The sequence below is a fragment of the Poromitra crassiceps genome (genome assembly GCF_964638095.1).
Source record: "Poromitra crassiceps genome assembly, chromosome: 6".
In the NCBI taxonomy this organism is placed as follows: domain Eukaryota; kingdom Metazoa; phylum Chordata; class Actinopteri; order Beryciformes; family Melamphaidae; genus Poromitra; species Poromitra crassiceps.
In genome coordinates, this window is record NC_139627.1 from 61,546,050 (window position 1) to 61,565,692 (window position 19,643).

A 19,643-nucleotide genomic window follows, 5' to 3' on the forward strand; every position below is an offset into this window, starting at 1 on the left:
AGCCATTAGATATAATATCCCTATCTCCCCAATTTTGATTCATAGCCACAGTCATTACATCTCATTATATGCAGATGACACTTTGTTTTCAAGCAATACTGACATCTCTACTCTCCACGTCTTAAAGGTATTTAAATAGTTGCTTGTTTTTTTGTTATTTGTGACCATTTCCTGTAAAGCACTTTATGACAAACCTGCTGAAAGACTTTAGAAATCATGATGAGCTAAGTTTAACTGAGTTTGTGCGTCACCGTGTCGTCCTTCCCAGGAACCTGCTGGTGCCGGAGGGTTTTCCCTCTGAGCGGCCCTGGGCTCGCTTCTACGTGAAGGTGTACCGAGCTGAAGGCCTTCCCCGAAACAACTCCAGCATCATGGCCAACGTCACCAAGGCCTTCATAGGCGACAACACAGCGCTCATAGACCCATATGTAGTGGTCAGCTTCTTCAAACAAGTGGTGGGTTCACAGTGAAACGACAAGGGCCGGGTTTCCCAAAAGCTTCTTAGCTTTAAGAACCTTCTTAGACCCCTCCCATGGAGTCTTAAGAAGGGTCTAAGAAGCTTCTTAGCGCTAAGAAGCTTTTGGGAAACCCAGCCAAGCTAGATTCTTTACCCTTATTATCTGTACAATAGTCAGTGTTGGGGTCGCTACTAAAAACAAATAGGCTACACTACTCGCTACTCGCTGGCAAAACGTGTACAAAATTGTCTATGTATAAGATAAGATAAGATAAGATACACACAGGAGGAGAAAAAAACATTGATTTTGTCTTCTAATCTTCTATTCATGTCTTGTCTTCTCTTCTCCAGGGTCGTACATCCACCCAGCGGTCGACAGCAGACCCGGTGTGGAATGAGCAGATCGTCTTCACAGAGATGTTCCCTCCGCTGTGTCAAAGAATGAAGCTTCAGGTTCTTACACATTTCACCACCATCAACATGAAATGAAATGATCTTAAACCCTGAACACATAAGCGATCTTAAACCTCTGGGTCTGGGTAAATACTGAACACATAAGCGATCTTAAACCTCTGGGTCTGGGTAAATACTGAACACATAAGCCATCATCTCACTTTAGGCTGTGGCCGACAGTAGGCTACACAAGGCCTATCTTATTTGTTTGTGGAAAATCTTGATATAGATTTGGGGACAATGACATGGCTGGGTAGCTAGCTAGTCTTATTGTTAAACATACTGTCAAATGATATATTATATTTACTGTTTGTCAACCCTATGCAATGTTATTGACTTTGAAACTGGTTAGCATAACTTTAGCTTTATTTCTATGAGCTGATCGGACTAGATTAGCTCACATTGCCAAGTCATATACTGTAAGGTTCGTCCTATTTCCTGGAGCAGTGAACAACGTTTCCATTGCATGAGAACCTATATAAGTCGGATAATGACCGACGAGGTCATGAATGATTCCATTAACGCCTGATCATCTATATTATCTCATTCTGGCATCTCTCTCCTCTCAGGTCTGGGATGAGGGGAGCATGAGCGACGTTGCCATAGGAACCCATTTCTTTGACCTGAGACGCATCTCCAACGAACAGGATGGAGACAGAGGTGAGGGGGGATGGAGGGAGAGAAGGAAAGAAGAAGGGAGGGGTGGAGAGATGGAAGGGAGAGAGAATGGTTGGATGCTTATATTGTATGATATATATAATATATTATAGATATTATATTATATTATATTATATTATATTGTTTCACACTAGTTTTCATTTGTCTCTTTTTTCTTCTTGCTCTTGCTTACTCCTCTCTCTCTCTCTCTCTCTCTCTCTCTCTGCCGCTCCAGGTTTCTTGCCAACCTTTGGTCCAGCTTGGATCAACCTGTATGGCTCCGCCCGTAACTTCTCATTGGCTGATGACTCTTTGGAGCTTAATGAGGGCATCGGAGAGGGCGTGTCCTACAGGTGGATGAGGATGTTGATAATAATTAGCATAGTGATAGTAATGACTGACTGACAGAAGATGTTGAATCAATACATGGATAAACTTCAATAACTAGGGGGGTATGGTGGTGCAGTGGTAGCGCTGTCGCCTCACAGCTCGAAGGTCCTGGGTTCGATTCCCACCTGGGACGCTGTGAACACTGAAGGAATGCGTGCCCGTCTGCATGTCCTCGAGTGCCCACCGCCCGGGTGGGGTTGTCAAAAGGGCCTTTCTGTGTGGAGTTTGCATGTTCTCCCCGTGCCTCCCGGGGGTTTCCTTCATATAGGAACCCCCTTTACCAAAACATGCAATATCCTGGTTGCTAATGTGGTTCCTCCTCTGGTCGTTAGGGGCGCCTGTTCAGAGGGAGGGGAACTGGTTGGAATAGCGTGAACCTCCCACGTGCTATGTCCTACCAGTGAAGCTTCCTCTGTCAGGTGAAAAGAAGCGGCTGACTGACTGCCCATGTCTCGGAGGAAGCATGGAGCTAGTTTCAGCTCTCCCCAGATCGGCAGAGGATGGAGCAGCAACCAGGATAAATAAATTAAATTAGCACTAATGGAGGATAAAAATGGGAAAAAAAATCGGGTGGGGGGGAAGAAAACTTCAATAACTGACTAAATGTGCGTCCTGGTCGCTCACCTGGTAGCACGCATACCACGAAGGCTCGGCCCTTCGCGCGGCGCGGCCCGGGTTCGAAACCGACCTGTGGTCCTTTGGCCGTATGTCATCCCCTCTCTCTCTCCCCACCTTTCCTGTCTGCCTACTGTCCTATATAAAAATAAAGGCTAAGAAAAGAAAACTAAGAGTGGCTTACTGACGGATTGGCAATCTAACAAACTAACTAACCGACTAACTAATTTTTATATGAATACATATGCAACTACTTATGCATAGCTAATTAACCAACTGACAAAGTAGTTAACTGATTGACTAACTGACTAAACCTTTTTATTAAAGCTCCCCTCCACTCAAAAGTATGTTTTTCTTCTTGTTCCTTCAGTTGGATGTTTTCTTTAAGACTTGGGGGGGGGGGGGGTAGTGGGCAGACAGGAAAGGTGAGGAGAAAGAGAGGGGATGATGCAGCAAAGGACCTCAGGTGAGGAGAAAGAGAGGGGATGATGCAGCAAAGGACCTCAGGTGAGGAGAAAGAGAGGGGATGATGCAGCAAAGGACCTCAGGTGAGGAGAAAGAGAGGGGACGATGCAGCAAAGGACCTCAGGTCGGATTCGAACCCACGTCGGCTCCATCGTACGCATGTGAGCCGGCTGGATGTTTGATCTTCACTGTCGAGAATGATGTCCGTGCAGAGTTTGCTGAAAGTGGAAGGTTTCTCTGAACTCAGTGAAAATCCATTTTTAAGTTTGGAAGCCAATCCTGGTCCCATATTCAACTTACAAAATAGTAATGTGGATACGTGAAGCCTCCAGTGCACACACAATGAGACTGTGTCCAGTCCAGCAATTCAACTTTTAAATGAAATATATTTGCTTATTTATAGATTCTGGATTTTTTTTTTATGAAGGTGGAGTAGATTTCTTTTTAAAGATTTTAACAAGATCATTTACTTTTTTGTGAAAAAATATATCAGCTCAGACACAAATTATGAGTCAAAGTAAAGTATTTTATATATTGTAACGTATCGCTGATACGCCAAGGAACGGAGATTTGTAGTTGGTACAGGGTCTTTATTCACAGGCTCCTTTAGCTCCTAGCAGCTAGCTTCACACCGCTAGCTCTACACACAACAACCGGTCTCGCTCACTCCATAGCTTGACTGACTTCCGGCCTGCGGCCGCTGGTCCTATATACCCCGTTTCCCCTAGGAACACACCCACACACATTAGTTCCTAGGTGCGATCTAGACACTTCTATTGCACATCACATTACAGGTAATACCTGGATTACCTGGAACGCTACATACTCCTCACCCAACATTAGTCAATGCCCACATTGACACCCACAACCCACACATATCCCCCTGTACCAAAACACACCAACACTACATTTTTCGCATTTCCCCAAATAGGCTCTTATTTTTTCAGCACACTTCTTAATTTTCGTTCCACCACTACCATTTGCATTTCTTTTCATTTCTTCCCTCTTTTCCATTCCTTTAAATTCAAACCACATTTCCGTTCACATTCCCATTCCAATAGCCCTTCTCTTTAACACCACTTAATTTTGCATTCACTCCCACCATCATTTAGTTACTTCCCATTAGCACCCTTTTCCCCCAACATTTTCACTTAACACAAGCCCCAACATTTACATTCCCTCTTTTCTCTTTACACATTCATTTAAACCACAATTTCCATCCCCCCTTTTAAAGCTTCTGTCCCACCTGAAGCACATTACAGTCGACACAGCTAAGGCAGTAGTCCCGCACATCCTCCTTGTGTTTGCCCCAGTAGTAAAGTTCACGAACCCGGCGGAGTGTCACTTCAGGCCCGAAATGACCCTTCCAGCCGCAGCCCCCGTGAGTCCCCCGTAGCACCAACCCCCGCAGGTAGCTGGGTACAACCCACTGGTTCCCGCTCTTCCCGTGCCACTTTCTCTCTAAAACCCCATCTCCACCCAGTTGCAGGTCCGAAAACATGTTCCACAGTCCTCTCGTGGCACCGGAACACGTGCGAATCTCCTCCACAGGGGGCCGGCGTCCGGCCGCTACCCACCCGTACACCGGACCGATCTCCGCGTCCTCCATCTGTCTGCGTTTCCACTCCTCCTCGTCGACATCCATGATGGCGTCTATGTCCTCGTCTGTCAGGTCCACCTCTTGCACTCGCTCGTCCTCCCGTCCCGCTCCCCCAGGGGGCGGCGTGTTGAGGACAGCAGGGCGGACACCATCGGCGTCGATCTCCACCTCGACTTTCTGCAGTGCAGCCGTGGGGGTTGTGTAGCGGCTTGGTTGGGCCGGCTCCTCCAGCGTTGACCCCTCTCGCTCCCCCGGGGACACGAGCGCCGCTCCCCCGACTGTAACAGCATTGCAGGTGATGTCGCTCACTTCCCTCTGGCTGTTCAAAACGATCCCCGCTCTCCTGATGGTCTCGTCGCTGATGATGATGTCCCCCTCTACCGGCTGGTATGCAGAGCAGCTAGCCTGGGCCGGCTCAACAGTCACTCTCCTGCCCAGAACAATCGGCTGTGTACTGCCCCGTTGCTCCGCTGCTTGTAGCTCAGGCTGCTCCCCTGCTCCGCTACTCCGCTGCTCCTCTGGCTGTTGCTCCGGCTGCTCCCCCGGCTGTGTGTCTCTTCCAGCGTTCGCACTCTTAGTGCAGTCTCTAGCTAAATGTTCAGGCGACTGGCAAGTCCAACAAAGCCTCACCTGTCCGCCGCCTGCACGTCTCTCCTCTCTCGCTGTCTTCCAGTCCCCGACAGCTTCTCGACACTCTCTAGCTATGTGTCCCGATCCACCGCATGCCCAGCAGGCTCCCTGCTGTCCCCAGTACCTTTGCTCCGCAAGCCCGGTCCGTCTCCCGGAACCATCTCGGCACCACCTCGCCTTGTGGCCCGGTTCTCCACAGCTCCAACACAGTCTTTGCGGCTCCTCCGTCCGCTTCTCTCCGTGCTGCGCGACCTCTCGTAGCAGCTCCATAAGCCCCTCTGCCCAGGCTGGTGTCGCCTCCAACAGCCGTCTGATCTCCTGCATCAAGCGGGCTTCCATGCCCGCCAGCACCGAGCTGATCCCCGTCGTCAGCTCTTCTTTTCTCCCGTTCGCCGACAGGCATTCTTCTAAGCGCACCATCACACGTGGCGCTCGTAGCAGCTAGCTCACACAGCTAGCTTGCTACTGCTAGGTCGCTCGAGCCTTTGATCTCCAACTTTTCCTCCGCCGTTCCTCCTCACTCTCTCCCCTCTCGACCGAAATCAGAGGTGCTACCGCTTTACTGTCTGACACCAATGTAACGTATCGCTGATACGCCAAGGAACGGAGAGTTGTAGTTGGTACAGGGTCTTTATTCACAGGCTCCTTTAGCTCCTAGCAGCTAGCTTCACACCGCTAGCTCTACACACAACAACCGGTCTCGCTCACTCCATAGCTTGACTGACTTCCGGCCTGCGGCCGCTGGTCCTATATACCCCGTTTCCCCTAGGAACACACCCACATACATTAGTTCCTAGGTGCGATCTAGACACTTCTATTGCACATCACATTACAGGTAATACCTGGATTACCTGGAACGCTACAATATACATCTTAAAACGTGTGGAGGGGATCTTTAATGAATTCATTAAACAAGTAGACTGTATAAGTAAGTAGGAAATTATCTCTGTAATCCTTCCTGATATCAGGGGTTCATCTACCTGGAAGAGACTGACTGACTGACTGAATGAATGGATGAATGGATTAATGAATGAATGAATGAATTGCTGTTGCAGGGGGCGGGTGTACCTGGAGCTGACTGTGGAGATCCTATCAGGAGGGACGGGCTCAGAGTCCAAACTCGGCCGATTGGTCAAACCTCTGAAAGACACCAAGTCAGGGAAGAGCGGAGGGAAGGAGGTCAAGACCCCTGCAGGAGGAGCAGGAGGGGGAGCGGGGGCCACCGAGGAGGAGAGAGGGAGGGCTGTGGGAGCTGAGGTCCTGCCTGTAGACACTCCCCCTCAGGTGAGAGAGGGAGAGAGAATGTGAGTGAGTGAGTGAGTGAGTGAGTGAGTGAGTGAGTGAGTGAGTGAATGGACAGGCTTCACTCTGGTCATGGAATTTTCTGGAATATCATGGAAGTTTTGAAAAATGTGTTCCAGACAAGGAAAGTTATAGGAAAGGAAAGATATAAAACCACATAACAGCCAGACCTGTGTGTGTGTGTGTGTGTGTGTGTGTGTGTGTGTGTGTGTGTGTGTGTGTGTGTGTGTGTGTGTGTGTGTGTGTGTGTGTGTGTCTGTGTGTGTGTGTGTGTGTGTGTGTGTGTGTGTGTGTGTGTGTGCAGCTGGACGTGGACGACGGCCAGAGCTTCCTGTTGTTTGGAGCCGTGTTTGAAGCCACCATGATTGACAGGAAGATCGGAGACAAGCCAATCATCTTTGAGTTCTCACTGGGTGAGTCATGCACACATGCGTCATGCATGAGTCATGCACACATGCACACATGGGGGCGGCTTTAGCTCAGGAGGTAGAGCGGGTCGGCCAATGACGCAAGGGTTGGTGGTTCGATCCCCGCTCCCTCCCAGCTGCTGTCGTTGTGTCCTTGGGCAAGACACTTAACCCTCCTTGCTCCCGATGGTGTGTAGGCACCCTGCGTGGCAGCCTGCCGCCATCGGTGTATGAATGGGTGAATGTAGACTATCTACTGATTGTAAAGCGCTTTGGATAAAAGCGCTATATAAATGCAGGCCATTTACCATTTACACATGCACACGCACGCACGCACACACGCGCGTGCATGCACACACATGCACACGCACGCACACACGCGCGTGCACGCACACACACATGCACGCACGCACACACACACGCACACACACGCACACATGCACACATGCACACGCACGCACACACGCGCGTGCATGCACACACACACACACACACACACACGCACGCATACACACACACACACACACACACACACACACACACACACACACACACACACATACTCGCCTGAAAGCCACACTTGAGTACAGATATCTTAGCAGAAAATGACTGGTAGAAATTAAAGTCACCTATTCTTGTTCTGGGGCGGCTGTAGCTCAGGAGGTAGAGCAGGTCGTCCACTAATCGCTTTGGATAAAAGAGGTTGGTGGTTCGATTCCCGGCTCCTCCAGTCTGCATGTCGAAATGTCCTTGGGCAAGACACTGAACCCCAAATTGCTCCCGTTGGTGTGCCAGCACCCTGCGTGGTAACCTGCCACCATCGGTGAATGTACCTACTGACTGTAAAGCGCTTTGGATAAAAGCGCTATATAAATGCAGGCCATTTACCATTTTACCTATTAGAATATTACTCGAGTAAAAATCTTAAACTTAAAGTATCTGACATTTATTGTACCTAAGTGCCAAAGTAATTTTCTGATGTTAAATGTACTGAAAGACCCCCTCCTAAGATATTTCATTATGTTTCTGAGTCGTGTCCTGACGATGTTGACTATCCAAACTGTTCGCCTTTTTTGACAAATAACTTAATTTTGTGCTCAAGTTCAAAAGTTAGTTATAAATGGAATATTTGATAATTCGATGACTGAGGACGAGCTGAGCACGTTAACTGGCTAGCTACGTAGCTGTTAGCTAAGCCTGGCCGCTGCTGCTGCTGCAACGTTTGTCAGCCTCAAAACGCCACAAAACACCAGCACCATTTTGAGTCAGTCTCTTTTCAACGCGGCCATAAGTTTCAAAATCCCTTTTGCCCGGTTAGATCTCAACAATAATGTGGCAAGCTAAGCTACAGAGGGAATAGCAGCTTAACCTGTGCTGTTCACACAGTGCTTTACCTGGAGAAGCTTAACCTGTGCTGTTTCACACAGTGATTTACCTGGAGCAGTTTAAACCTGTGCTGTTCACACAGTGTTTTACCTGGAGCAGCTTAACCTGTGCTGTTCACACAGTGTTTTACCTGGAGCAGCTTAACCTGTGCTGTTCACACAGTGTTTTACCTGGAGCAGCTTAACCTGTGCTGTTCACACAGTGTTTTACCTGGAGCAGCTTAAACCTGTGCTGTTCACACAGTGTTTTACCTGGAGCAGTTTAACCTGTGCTGTTCACACAGTGTTTTACCTGGAGCAGTTTAACCTGTGCTGTTCACACAGTGTTTTACCTGGAGCAGCTTTGCTGTTCACACAGTGTTTTACCTGGAGCAGTTTAACCTGTGCTGTTCACACAGTGTTTTACCTGGAGCAGCTTTGCTGTTCACACAGTGTTTTACCTGGAGCAGCTTAACCTGTGCTGTTCACACAGTGTTTTACCTGGAGCAGCTTAAACCTGTGCTGTTCACACAGTGTTTTACCTGGAGCAGCTTTGCTGTTCACACAGTGTTTTACCTGGAGCAGCTTTGCTGTTCACACAGTGTTTTACCTGGAGCAGTTTAACCTGTGCTGTTCACACAGTGTTTTACCTGGAGCAGCTTTGCTGTTCACACAGTGTTTTACCTGGAGCAGCTTAACCTGTGCTGTTCACACAGTGTTTTACCTGGAGCAGCTTAACCTGTGCTGTTCACACAGTGTTTTACCTGGAGCAGCTTAAACCTGTGCTGTTCACACAGTGTTTTACCTGGAGCAGCTTAACCTGTGCTGTTCACACAGTGTTTTACCTGGAGCAGCTTAAACCTGTGCTGTTCACACAGTGTTTTACCTGGAGCAGCTTTGCTGTTCACACAGTGTTTTACCTGGAGCAGCTTAACCTGTGCTGTTCACACAGTGTTTTACCTGGAGCAGCTTAAACCTGTGCTGTTCACACAGTGTTTTACCTGGAGCAGCTTTGCTGTTCACACAGTGTTTTACCTGGAGCAGCTTAAACCTGTGCTGTTCACACAGTGTTTTACCTGGAGCAGCTTTGCTGTTCACACAGTGTTTTACCTGGAGCAGCTTAACCTGTGCTGTTCACACAGTGTTTTACCTGGAGCAGCTTTGCTGTTCACACAGTGTTTTACCTGGAGCAGTTTAACCTGTGCTGTTCACACAGTGTTTTACCTGGAGCAGTTTAACCTGTGCTGTTCACACAGTGTTTTACCTGGAGCAGCTTTGCTGTTCACACAGTGTTTTACCTGGAGCAGCTTAACCTGTGCTGTTCACACAGTGTTTTACCTGGAGCAGCTTAACCTGTGCTGTTCACACAGTGTTTTACCTGGAGCAGCTTAACCTGTGCTGTTTCACACAGTGTTTTACCTGGAGCAGCTTAACCTGTGCTGTTCACACAGTGTTTTACCTGGAGCAGCTTAAACCTGTGCTGTTCACACAGTGTTTTACCTGGAGCAGCTTAACCTGTGCTGTTCACACAGTGTTTTACCTGGAGCAGCTTAACCTGTGCTGTTCACACAGTGTTTTACCTGGAGCAGCTTAACCTGTGCTGTTCACACAGTGTTTTACCTGGAGCAGCTTAACCTGTGCTGTTCACACAGTGTTTTACCTGGAGCAGCTTTGCTGTTCACACAGTGTTTTACCTGGAGCAGCTTAACCTGTGCTGTTCACACAGTGTTTTACCTGGATCAGCTTAACCTGTGCTGTTCACACAGTGTTTTACCTGTAGCAGTTTAACCTGTGCTGTTCACACAGTGTTTTACCTGTAGCAGTTTAACCTGTGCTGTTCACACAGTGTTTTACCTGTAGCAGTTTAACCTGTGCTGTTCACACAGTGTTTTACCTGGAGCAGTTTAACCTGTGCTGTTCACACAGTGTTTTACCTGGAGCAGCTTAACCTGTGCTGTTCACACAGTGTTTTACCTGGAGCAGCTTTGCTGTTCACACAGTGTTTTACCTGGAGCAGTTTAACCTGTGCTGTTCACACAGTGTTTTACCTGGAGCAGTTTAACCTGTGCTGTTCACACAGTGTTTTACCTGGAGCAGTTTAACCTGTGCTGTTCACACAGTGTTTTACCTGGAGCAGTTTAACCTGTGCTGTTCACACAGTGTTTTACCTGAGCAGCTGCAGCTGCAGCCTTGAAGTTGGTTCGTCTCACGTGGTCAGACCCAACATGTTACGTCAGCATGCTTCCAGCAACGGAGGGTCTGAATCACAAGTCAAAATTTCCGGGTTCCCCCATCAGGAAGCCTGCGGTGAAATCTGATTGGCCGGGCTGTTACGGAAGTCCGTCATATGTCTGTTATGCCTCTTTGGCGGGCGGACGTTAACGACTTTTATACCATGGTCTGGGTGAATACTCGATTCTGATTGGCTTATCATATCTACGGCTGGCTACTGTGAGCCCCGGGTGCTGTACAGTGAAGGAGCTGCCCACTGCTCCTGGCTGCCCCCTGGAGGAAGGATGGGATAAATGCAGAGAGAAAAAATTGCACAGCGCCACTCAGCATGTGTGTGTGTGTGTGTGTGTGTGTGTGTGTGTGTGTGTGTGTGTGTGTGTGTGTGTGTGTGTGTGCATGCGCTGTGGTGATTTGTAACAATAAAGACCGGCTTGTCCATCCCTGTTTCGTTTTGTTTTTCGTTTTGTTACCACCTTCTTCTGCCTCCTCCTCCTCCAGGTAACTATGGTAATGTGGTGGAGCCAGCCGGCCAGCCCGGCAGCAGCAGCAGCAGTGCGTTAGGTGTTGGGAGGACCAGGGCATCCGGCAGCCCTGACTGGATGGCCCGCTCCCCCTCCCCCACCGGCTCCTGCTCGTCCTCCTCCCCCCTGCTGGCCAGAGACCAGCACCATGTGTCCCGGGCGTCCCATTCCACCACCGACCCCCACAAACCCATCATCATCGAGGGAAACAGGTGAGACGAGTGGGTTAGCTCGGGCTTTGACAGAGGAAGCTGTGGAAGTGATACTGAAAGTTGTAGCTGCGCAGCTCGGCTGCCCGCGTGGCCTTGCCTGCCCCTAATGGCGTGCGCGGCTGCGTGCAATGTCTCCCTCTCACTCTCCCTCAGTCTCTCTCTCCCCTCACTCTCCCTCTTCTCTCTCTCCCTCTCCCTCAGTCTCTCTCTCTCTCCTCTCTCTCCCTCTCCCTCAGCCTCTCTCTCTCTCCCCTCTCTCTCCCTCTCCTCTCTCTCCCTCTCCTCTCTCTCTCTCTCCCTATCCTCTCTCTCTCTCCCCTCTCTCTCCCTCTCCTCTCTCTCCCTCTCCCTCTCCTCTCTCTCCCTCCCTCTCCTCCTCTCCCTCTCACTCAGTCTCTCTCCCCCTCGCTCTCCCTCTCCCTCAGTTTATCTCGTGACTGTGTGTGTGTGTGTGTGTGTGTGTGTGAGTGAATTTATGACATCACTGATGATGTCATCAGTGCGATTTATGACATCACTGTTGATGTCATCAGTGGGATCAGGTGAGACGAGTGGGTTAGCTCGGGCTTTGACAGAGGAAGCTGTGGAAGTGATACTGAAAGTTGTAGCTGCGCAGCTCGGCTGCCCGCGTGGCCTTGCCTGCCCCTAATGGCGTGCGCGGCTGCATGCAATGTCTCCCTCTCACTCTCCCTCAGTCTCTCTCTCCCCTCACTCTCCCTCTTCTCTCTCTCCCTCTCCCTCAGTCTCTCTCTCTCTCCCCTCTCTCTCCCTCTCCTCTCTCTCCCTCTCCCTCAGTCTCTCTCTCTCTCTCCTCTCTCTCCCTCTCCCTCAGTCTCTCTCTCTCCTCTCTCTCCCTCTCCTCTCTCTCCCTCTCCTCTCTCTCCCTCTCCCTCAGTCTCTCTCTCTCTCTCCTCTCTCTCCCTCTCCCTCAGTCTCTCTCTCTCTCCCTCTCCCTCAGTCTCTCTCTCCCTCTCCTCTCTCTCCCTCTCCCTCAGTCTCTCTCTCCCCTCTCCTCTCTCTCCCTCCCTCTCCTCCTCTCCCTCTCACTCAGTCTCTCTCCCCTCCCTCTCCCTCTCCCTCAGTTTATCTCGTGACTGTGTGTGTGTGTGTGTGTGTGTGAGAGAGTGAATTTATGACATCACTGATGATGTCATCAGTGCGATTTAGGCTCAACATTGTATATCATCATTGAAATATATTGGCATAGAGCATGTCTGCCTGCCACCTAGAGGAGGAGACCTCAACGCTCTACTCCTAAGGAGAGAAGCATGGATCTCTACTTTAGATACAGTTGCTAGGGGCCTGAATGAGTCATTTGACCTCAGACCGTTCCTGTAGCTACTCTTATTTTAATCTTTATTTCCACTTTTGTATTTCTACTCTTGTAACTCAGATGTGAATTTTTGAACTGCCTACTTCTTGTCTGTTAGCAGTATGCCCTATGTGCTCTTTTTGTAACCTATATTCATATTTAATGTACTTTTACTGATTATATGATTGGAGAATAGTCTGTTCTCTTTCTTCGTAACTATTGCCTTTGTTTAATATTTGTGTATTGCATTGTCCATTGTAGGCTATTGGGGTCTTTGTTTCTCCTACACAGGATTTAACAGGAGTTTCTTTGCCGTTTTTTAGCTCCACCCCATCTGATCTCCTACACTGGGCATATATTGCATTTTCTTAATTGTTTGTCTTGGGTTTGTATACTTAATTGATTTATTTACTTGTGTGAAGCAAGATGCACTCTATTTTCTTACTGGTTGATTGTGCTCACATGACACTTTTTTTTCCCCTCTGCCAATTGGTGGATGGGTGTGACCCATACTGTATAAGAGTGCTCTGTCATTTCCTGCTTCATTTCTGAAGAAGGTCCTTGTTGACCGAAACGTCAAAAATAAATCAACTGGCAGCAAGTCGAGCAGTGTGCGGACTCTATTTCTTTTTATATGAATCAGTGTGATTTATGACATCACTGTTGATGTCATCAGTGGGATTTATGACATCACTGATGATGTCATCAGTGTGATTTATGGCATCACTGATGATGTCATCAGTGGGACAAACAGAGAAACAGACAGACCTAGCTCCCATTTATACAGTATGCGCAATGTCTCACTCTCCCTCTCCTCTCTCCCCCTCCCTCTCCTCCTCTCCCTCTGCTCTCTCTCCCTCTGCCTCAGTCTCTCTCCCTCTGCCTCAGTCTCTCTCCCTCTCCCTCAGTCTCTCTCGTGACTTTGTGTGTATGTGTGTGTGTGTGTGTGAGAGTGAATTTATGATGATGTCATCAGTGAGACAGACAGAAACAAACAGATAAACAGATAGACAGAGCCCTAGCTCCCATTTATATACTGATGATTTAATTAACATATTTAACATATTATATTAACATATTTAACATATTAATATATTTAACATATCAGTTTTATTCTGGCAGCTGGGTTGCAAAATCTCTTCTCTCCAAATAATGAGTGTGTGTGTGTGTGTGTGTGTGTGTGTGTGTGTGTGTGTGTGTGTGTGTGTGTGTGTGTGTGTGTGTGTGTGTGTGTGTGTGTGTGTGTGTGTGTGTGTGTGTTTGTGTGTGCAGGTACTACATGTATCTGCCTCTGGAGAGCCAGAAACCGTGTGTTCATGTGTTCAGTCACTGGGAGGACAGAAGCTACCGCCTGTACAACTCTAACATGCTGGAGAATATAGCTGTGCTGTTTGTATGTACGCCTAGAACCATCATTACAATGATAGATTCAGAGAACTATGTACGCCTAGAACCATCATTACAATGATAGATTCAGAGAACTATGATACGCCTAGAACCATCATTACAATGATAGATTCAGAGAACTATGTACGCCTAGAACCATCATTACAATGATAGATTCAGAGAACTATGTACGCCTAGAACCATCATTACAATGATATATTCAGAGAACTATGTACGCCTAGAACCATCATTACAATGATAGATTCAGAGAACTATGTACGCCTAGAACCATCATTACAATGATAGATTCAGAGAACTATGTACGCCTAGAACCATCATTACAATGATAGATTCAGAGAACTATGTACGCCTAGAACCATCATTACAATGATAGATTCAGAGAACTATGTACGCCTAGAACCATCATTACAATGATAGATTCAGAGAACTATGTACGCCTAGAACCATCATTACAATGATAGATTCAGAGAACTATGTACGCCTAGAACCATCATTACAATGATAGATTCAGAGAACTATGTACGCCTAGAACCATCATTACAATGATAGATTCAGAGAACTATGTACGCCTAGAACCATCATTACAATGATAGATTCAGAGAACTATGTACGCCTACCCACATGGAAAGAATCTATATGAACATATATGCAACTATATGCAACCTATATGCAACCTATATGCAGCATATATGAGCATATAGGCCATATATATGCCGCATATAGGTTGCATATAGGCCAGATTTAGGTGCATATATGCGCATATAGGAGCATATAGGCCATATATATGCCGCATATAGGTTGCATATAGGCCAGATTTAGGTGCATATATGCGCATATAGGAGCATATAGGCCATATATATGCCGCATATAGGTTGCATATAGGCCAGATTTAGGTGCATATATGCGCATATAGGAGCATATAGGCCATATATATGCCGCATATAGGTTGCATATAGGCCAGATTTAGGTGCATATATGCGCATATAGGCCACATTTATGCCGCATATAGGTTGCATATAGGCCAGATTCAGGTGCATATAAGTGCATATACCGGGCATATAGGTCTCCTATAGCTTCTTTATATCCACATATAGGTACTATATGTGCACATACAGGGCATATATGTCTCCTATATAGCTTCTTTATATACACATAAAGGCCCTATATGTTCATAATACAGGTCCTATAGGTCTCACTTCTTTATATCCACATATAGGCCATATATGTACACAATACAAGGTATATGCCTCCTATATAGGTCATTTACAAATCTGTTTGTATACACTGTGTCATAATCCATATATACCCAGCGAGCACAAAACGTTTTTTCAACGTTGATTTTTAGTTTAAATCTGGGTGATATTGGGTTTGAACGTCTAAGACCTAATTTCACCCTCTTTTCAACCGGCTAAAATGCGGTTACAACGTAAACGTGTAAAAAAACACAATTTGGTTCATCATATTGTTAAAACATTTGTTGTAGTTTGGAATAGAGACAATATTGATAGTGTGTGAATTGGCATTTTATTGTCTTTTATTGTGTAACTGAGAGTTGAAATCTGATCTACACGAAAACTACATTTCAACGCATTTTATGTCACATGAAATATCATAAATATGGGACTATAGGCTATGTGGTGCCAGCAAAAAGCTTCCAGGACACAACTATGGTTAATAGTTTAGCGCAATACTATAAAATAATGAATTCAGTTCCTGCAGCAACGAGCATGCGCAAGTACTTACTAGCTGTGACTGACTAGACCAAAGCAAGTCTGCACCGGTCTGCACCAAGTGCGGAACGAGGTGCTCTGGGCACACTATGTTATTGTGAGTCTCTGGTGTTAAATGAAGTTAACCTCTGAAGCCGTACAGCCTACAGACTATAGATGCACACACACACACAACATCATTTTAGTCTGTTACGATCATACGCATCACATAAAATAACTTCCCGATCGCTGACAATTGTGGTCTACGTTGTGTGCGAGAGAGTATATAATGTGCCCGGCTCTCTGGTTAGTACAAGAAAATGTATAGCTCAGCACTAGAGCGCACGGCTTGAACCTTGGAGAACGGGGTTCGAATCCCGTGTGCGCTGCTATTTTTATTTATTTAAAATCCTACATATAGGTACATATATGTACATATAGGTTTCCCATATATGGTGCATACATAAAATTGGCCGATTTCCTATATTATATGTACATATAGGTACATATATGTACCTATACATATAGGTACATATATGTACATATAATATAGGAAAACGGCCAATTTTATGTATGCACCATATATGGGGAAACTATATGTGGCCCTATATTAAAACATATAGGGTACATATAGATTCTTTCCATGTGGGTAGAACCATCATTACAATGATATATTCAGAGAACTATGTACGCCTAGAACCATCATTACAATGATAGATTCAGAGAACTATGTACGCCTAGAACCATCATTACAATGATAGATTCAGAGAACTATGTACGCCTAGAACCATCATTACAATGATAGATTCAGAGAACTATGTACGCCTAGAACCATCATTACAATGATAGATTCAGAGAACTATGTACGCCTAGAACCATCATTACAATGATAGATTCAGAGAACTATGTACGCCTAGAACCATCATTACAATGATAGATTCAGAGAACTATGTACGCCTAGAACCATCATTACAATGATAGATTCAGAGAACTATGTACGCCTAGAACCATCATTACAATGATAGATTCAGAGAACTAGTCAGAACACATTAAGCTGAATGAAAGAAAAAGATGAGCATGTGGGAAGCTACATAGGAATCTTATTAATCAGCCAAGCTTTGGTTAACCGCTTAAAGCTGTGAAGGGAGTTGGCTGATTTAATAAGCAAGTCCAAACTGTTCCACTCTGCAGCTCCAGTGTAACAAAAGGTACTCTTAGGGCCTGTGTCGACCTAGCGTCTTTTCCTCAGGTCTAGTGTTTTTTTCCCAGTTGTTTCCAATGGGGGGAGAGCTTATGCGAGCGCACGCGGACGTCTAGAGAAAGTGCGCTGCAACCAGCGTCTATTTCCAGAGCGCTCCGGCGTTTTTGTGCGCCGGGCTCCCAGCACTTCCAGCTTAGAATAATTTAACTTTTCAGAAAGACGCTGGTGTCGGGTGCTCCTTTTCTGGCAACTAATCACATGGAGAAACTATCACAAGAGATACAGAAAGGCTCAATTGTGGGAGCAGATTGGCTAGACTTCTGGTGAGTGTTGAGCTAAATCACTGTATGTGTGTTGTTAGCTAATGTTAGCTGTCAGCTATCAAGCTAACTACTGCACTGAGGTAACGTTACTTTCAGACTGCTTCCTGCATATTGTGCGCTGAGGTCAGCGCTCCCCAGTGTACTTCCAGCATTTAACGGTCAGAAAAAGACGCTAGATGGACACACGGCCTCACCAGTGTGGTGAGATATTTCGTTTTAACCTTTAAATAAGTCCATTTACTAGAGAGTAAATTGTAACATAGTTTATTTACAAAAACAAAAGTCCATACACGGATCCGGATCACTGCCTGCTTACACTACTTCCTTAAGATGGCAAATGACCCCGAACAAAGGAGGTCTTACTTCTTTATAACCTTTGGTCTAGGCTCCGCCCAGACACTGTGTCTGCAGTTCACAGCGCCCTCTATCTTCCTGGAGTAGTAATGAACAGGATTATTTATCTACAGTTCCCTCCTTTTTTTCCTTATAAGGAAAAACTTAACTGAAGGATTTATTATAAAGTTGCTTTTAGGTTTTGCAACTTTTGTCTATCAGCATACATCATCAGCATTTTGACATCTCACCCCATCCAGAGATGCGCACAAGCAGGTCCACAACGCAGCCTTTCCCAGATCACATAATCCACGAAGTCCAAACCACTTCTATGAATCAAATGACCCGGGAACCATGTTATGAACCACCCTGCACACAGCTCTGCACTGAGTGCGGTGACTTTTAACAGCTTATTCACATGCAGAGGTAAACCTACTTTTTCCATTTGCTTTCCTTCGAAGTAGGGAAAGGCCTCTGCGAGCTTCTATTCCCTCTTATAGAACCACTCACTTAAAAAGCCTGTGTATAACCCCGCCTACCAGCGATACCAAAAGTCCATGATGATGCTTATTATATAATGATAATGTTTATACTATATTATAATAGGCCTTTTATACAATACTTCTAGAATTAATTAGTTACATACTCTAGTACTAGACACAACATACATTCAATTCAATCATTTACATTACATATTATTACACTTAACAGCTTTCAAGGTTTATAGTTCACTATCAATTATTTGGCATATGTTTCTGAATTCAATTAGGGAGTGCAGGATTCTTGTGGCAGTCTTATTTCTTCTTCGTCCTCGCGTTGGGTCGTCTTCATTGGCTCCACCTACTTGCTATTCACACACACTCCATCCATTCCACTTCATTCATTAAATCAATATCCTTTCTCACTGCTAAACTGTCTGTTTTATTGAAATGTTCCTTTGTCTTGAACTCGATGTCTCCCTCGATGTTCCTGGTTTTCCTGAAACAGAAAATCTAATCTTAGTTCTCCTTTATATAAATCAGTTTATCTCAACAGTCATAAGTATCTTCTATTCCGAATTAACTGCTCCCTCCTTTGTTGATCTAACCCTAGGGGATAAGAGTGTTAATCATATTCATTATAACCAGCGTTCATGCAGACATTACAAAATGAAATTCAAGGATTTTCCAGTACTTTCCATAACACTATGTTCATTGTCAAGGATTTCACATAACCAAGACTTCATGGCAGATGTAAGTTTGGCTCAAAAGCCATCAATTTTACAATTTATTTTATTGGGTATTTGATAATTTATTGGTCTAACAACACAAAAGCTTAACTTCCGTGTGATCAGATCAAACCCCCTCTTTCCTTACGTTCCACATTATTTGGTTCTGTTTTGCATACGCTGTTTCTACTTGGCTTAGACAACCTGTATGATGATAGGGTTAGCATTAGGTGAGGGAAAATTGCAAAGTAAACTGGCTTATTAATCAATGGGAGGCCACATTTAGTATATTTTGAGAGACAAACCAAGGACCACTCAAAATCTGTCCACAAACCTCATTCGGCCTCAGGCCCGTGCTTTAGAAACCTGTATTGAATTTTCAACTTGCCAATTCATCTCAAAATACTGCACAATCCAGATTGCACATTTACGCTTAAAATCACACAGTATCTCAGCATTAAACTAAAACAATAACACTACTACAATTGCAAATAGCTGAAGATTATTCAACAAGAAACATTATACAAATATAACTCTTTGTACTCAACTTATCATTGGCGACTCTTTCTGCAACACTGGACAATTTCCCTCATTATTTCAACATTTAAATTTGTACTGCATACATTTTCATACTCACCAAACTATTTTTCCTATATTTTCATATTATTAATTGCTATATTCATTGATTGTATCACACATTTTCAAATATTAATTGTCCAGTGTTCCATCAATGAGTCATTTCCTATCTGTTGCATTGAACCCTCCTCTTTGGCTCTTTGTATCCTCCGTCTCCACTTCCTTCTCTGTAAAGACACAAACATAACTTAAATTATTTACATGGCACCA

General features: G+C 45.6%; 1 protein-coding gene across 1 annotated transcript in view; it reads left to right on the top strand.

The window, feature by feature from the left end:
- The window catches only part of fer1l6 (fer-1 like family member 6), a 113,214-nt gene that overhangs the window by 11,640 nt on the left and 81,931 nt on the right, over window positions 1-19,643 (top strand). The window contains exons 9-16 of the mRNA XM_083638767.1: window positions 269-455; window positions 809-910; window positions 1,480-1,570; window positions 1,803-1,920; window positions 6,323-6,551; window positions 6,874-6,982; window positions 11,071-11,305; window positions 13,890-14,010. Coding sequence (XP_083494893.1) covers window positions 269-455; window positions 809-910; window positions 1,480-1,570; window positions 1,803-1,920; window positions 6,323-6,551; window positions 6,874-6,982; window positions 11,071-11,305; window positions 13,890-14,010 — 1,192 coding nt within the window. The remainder of the gene's footprint in view (window positions 1-268; window positions 456-808; window positions 911-1,479; window positions 1,571-1,802; window positions 1,921-6,322; window positions 6,552-6,873; window positions 6,983-11,070; window positions 11,306-13,889; window positions 14,011-19,643) is intronic.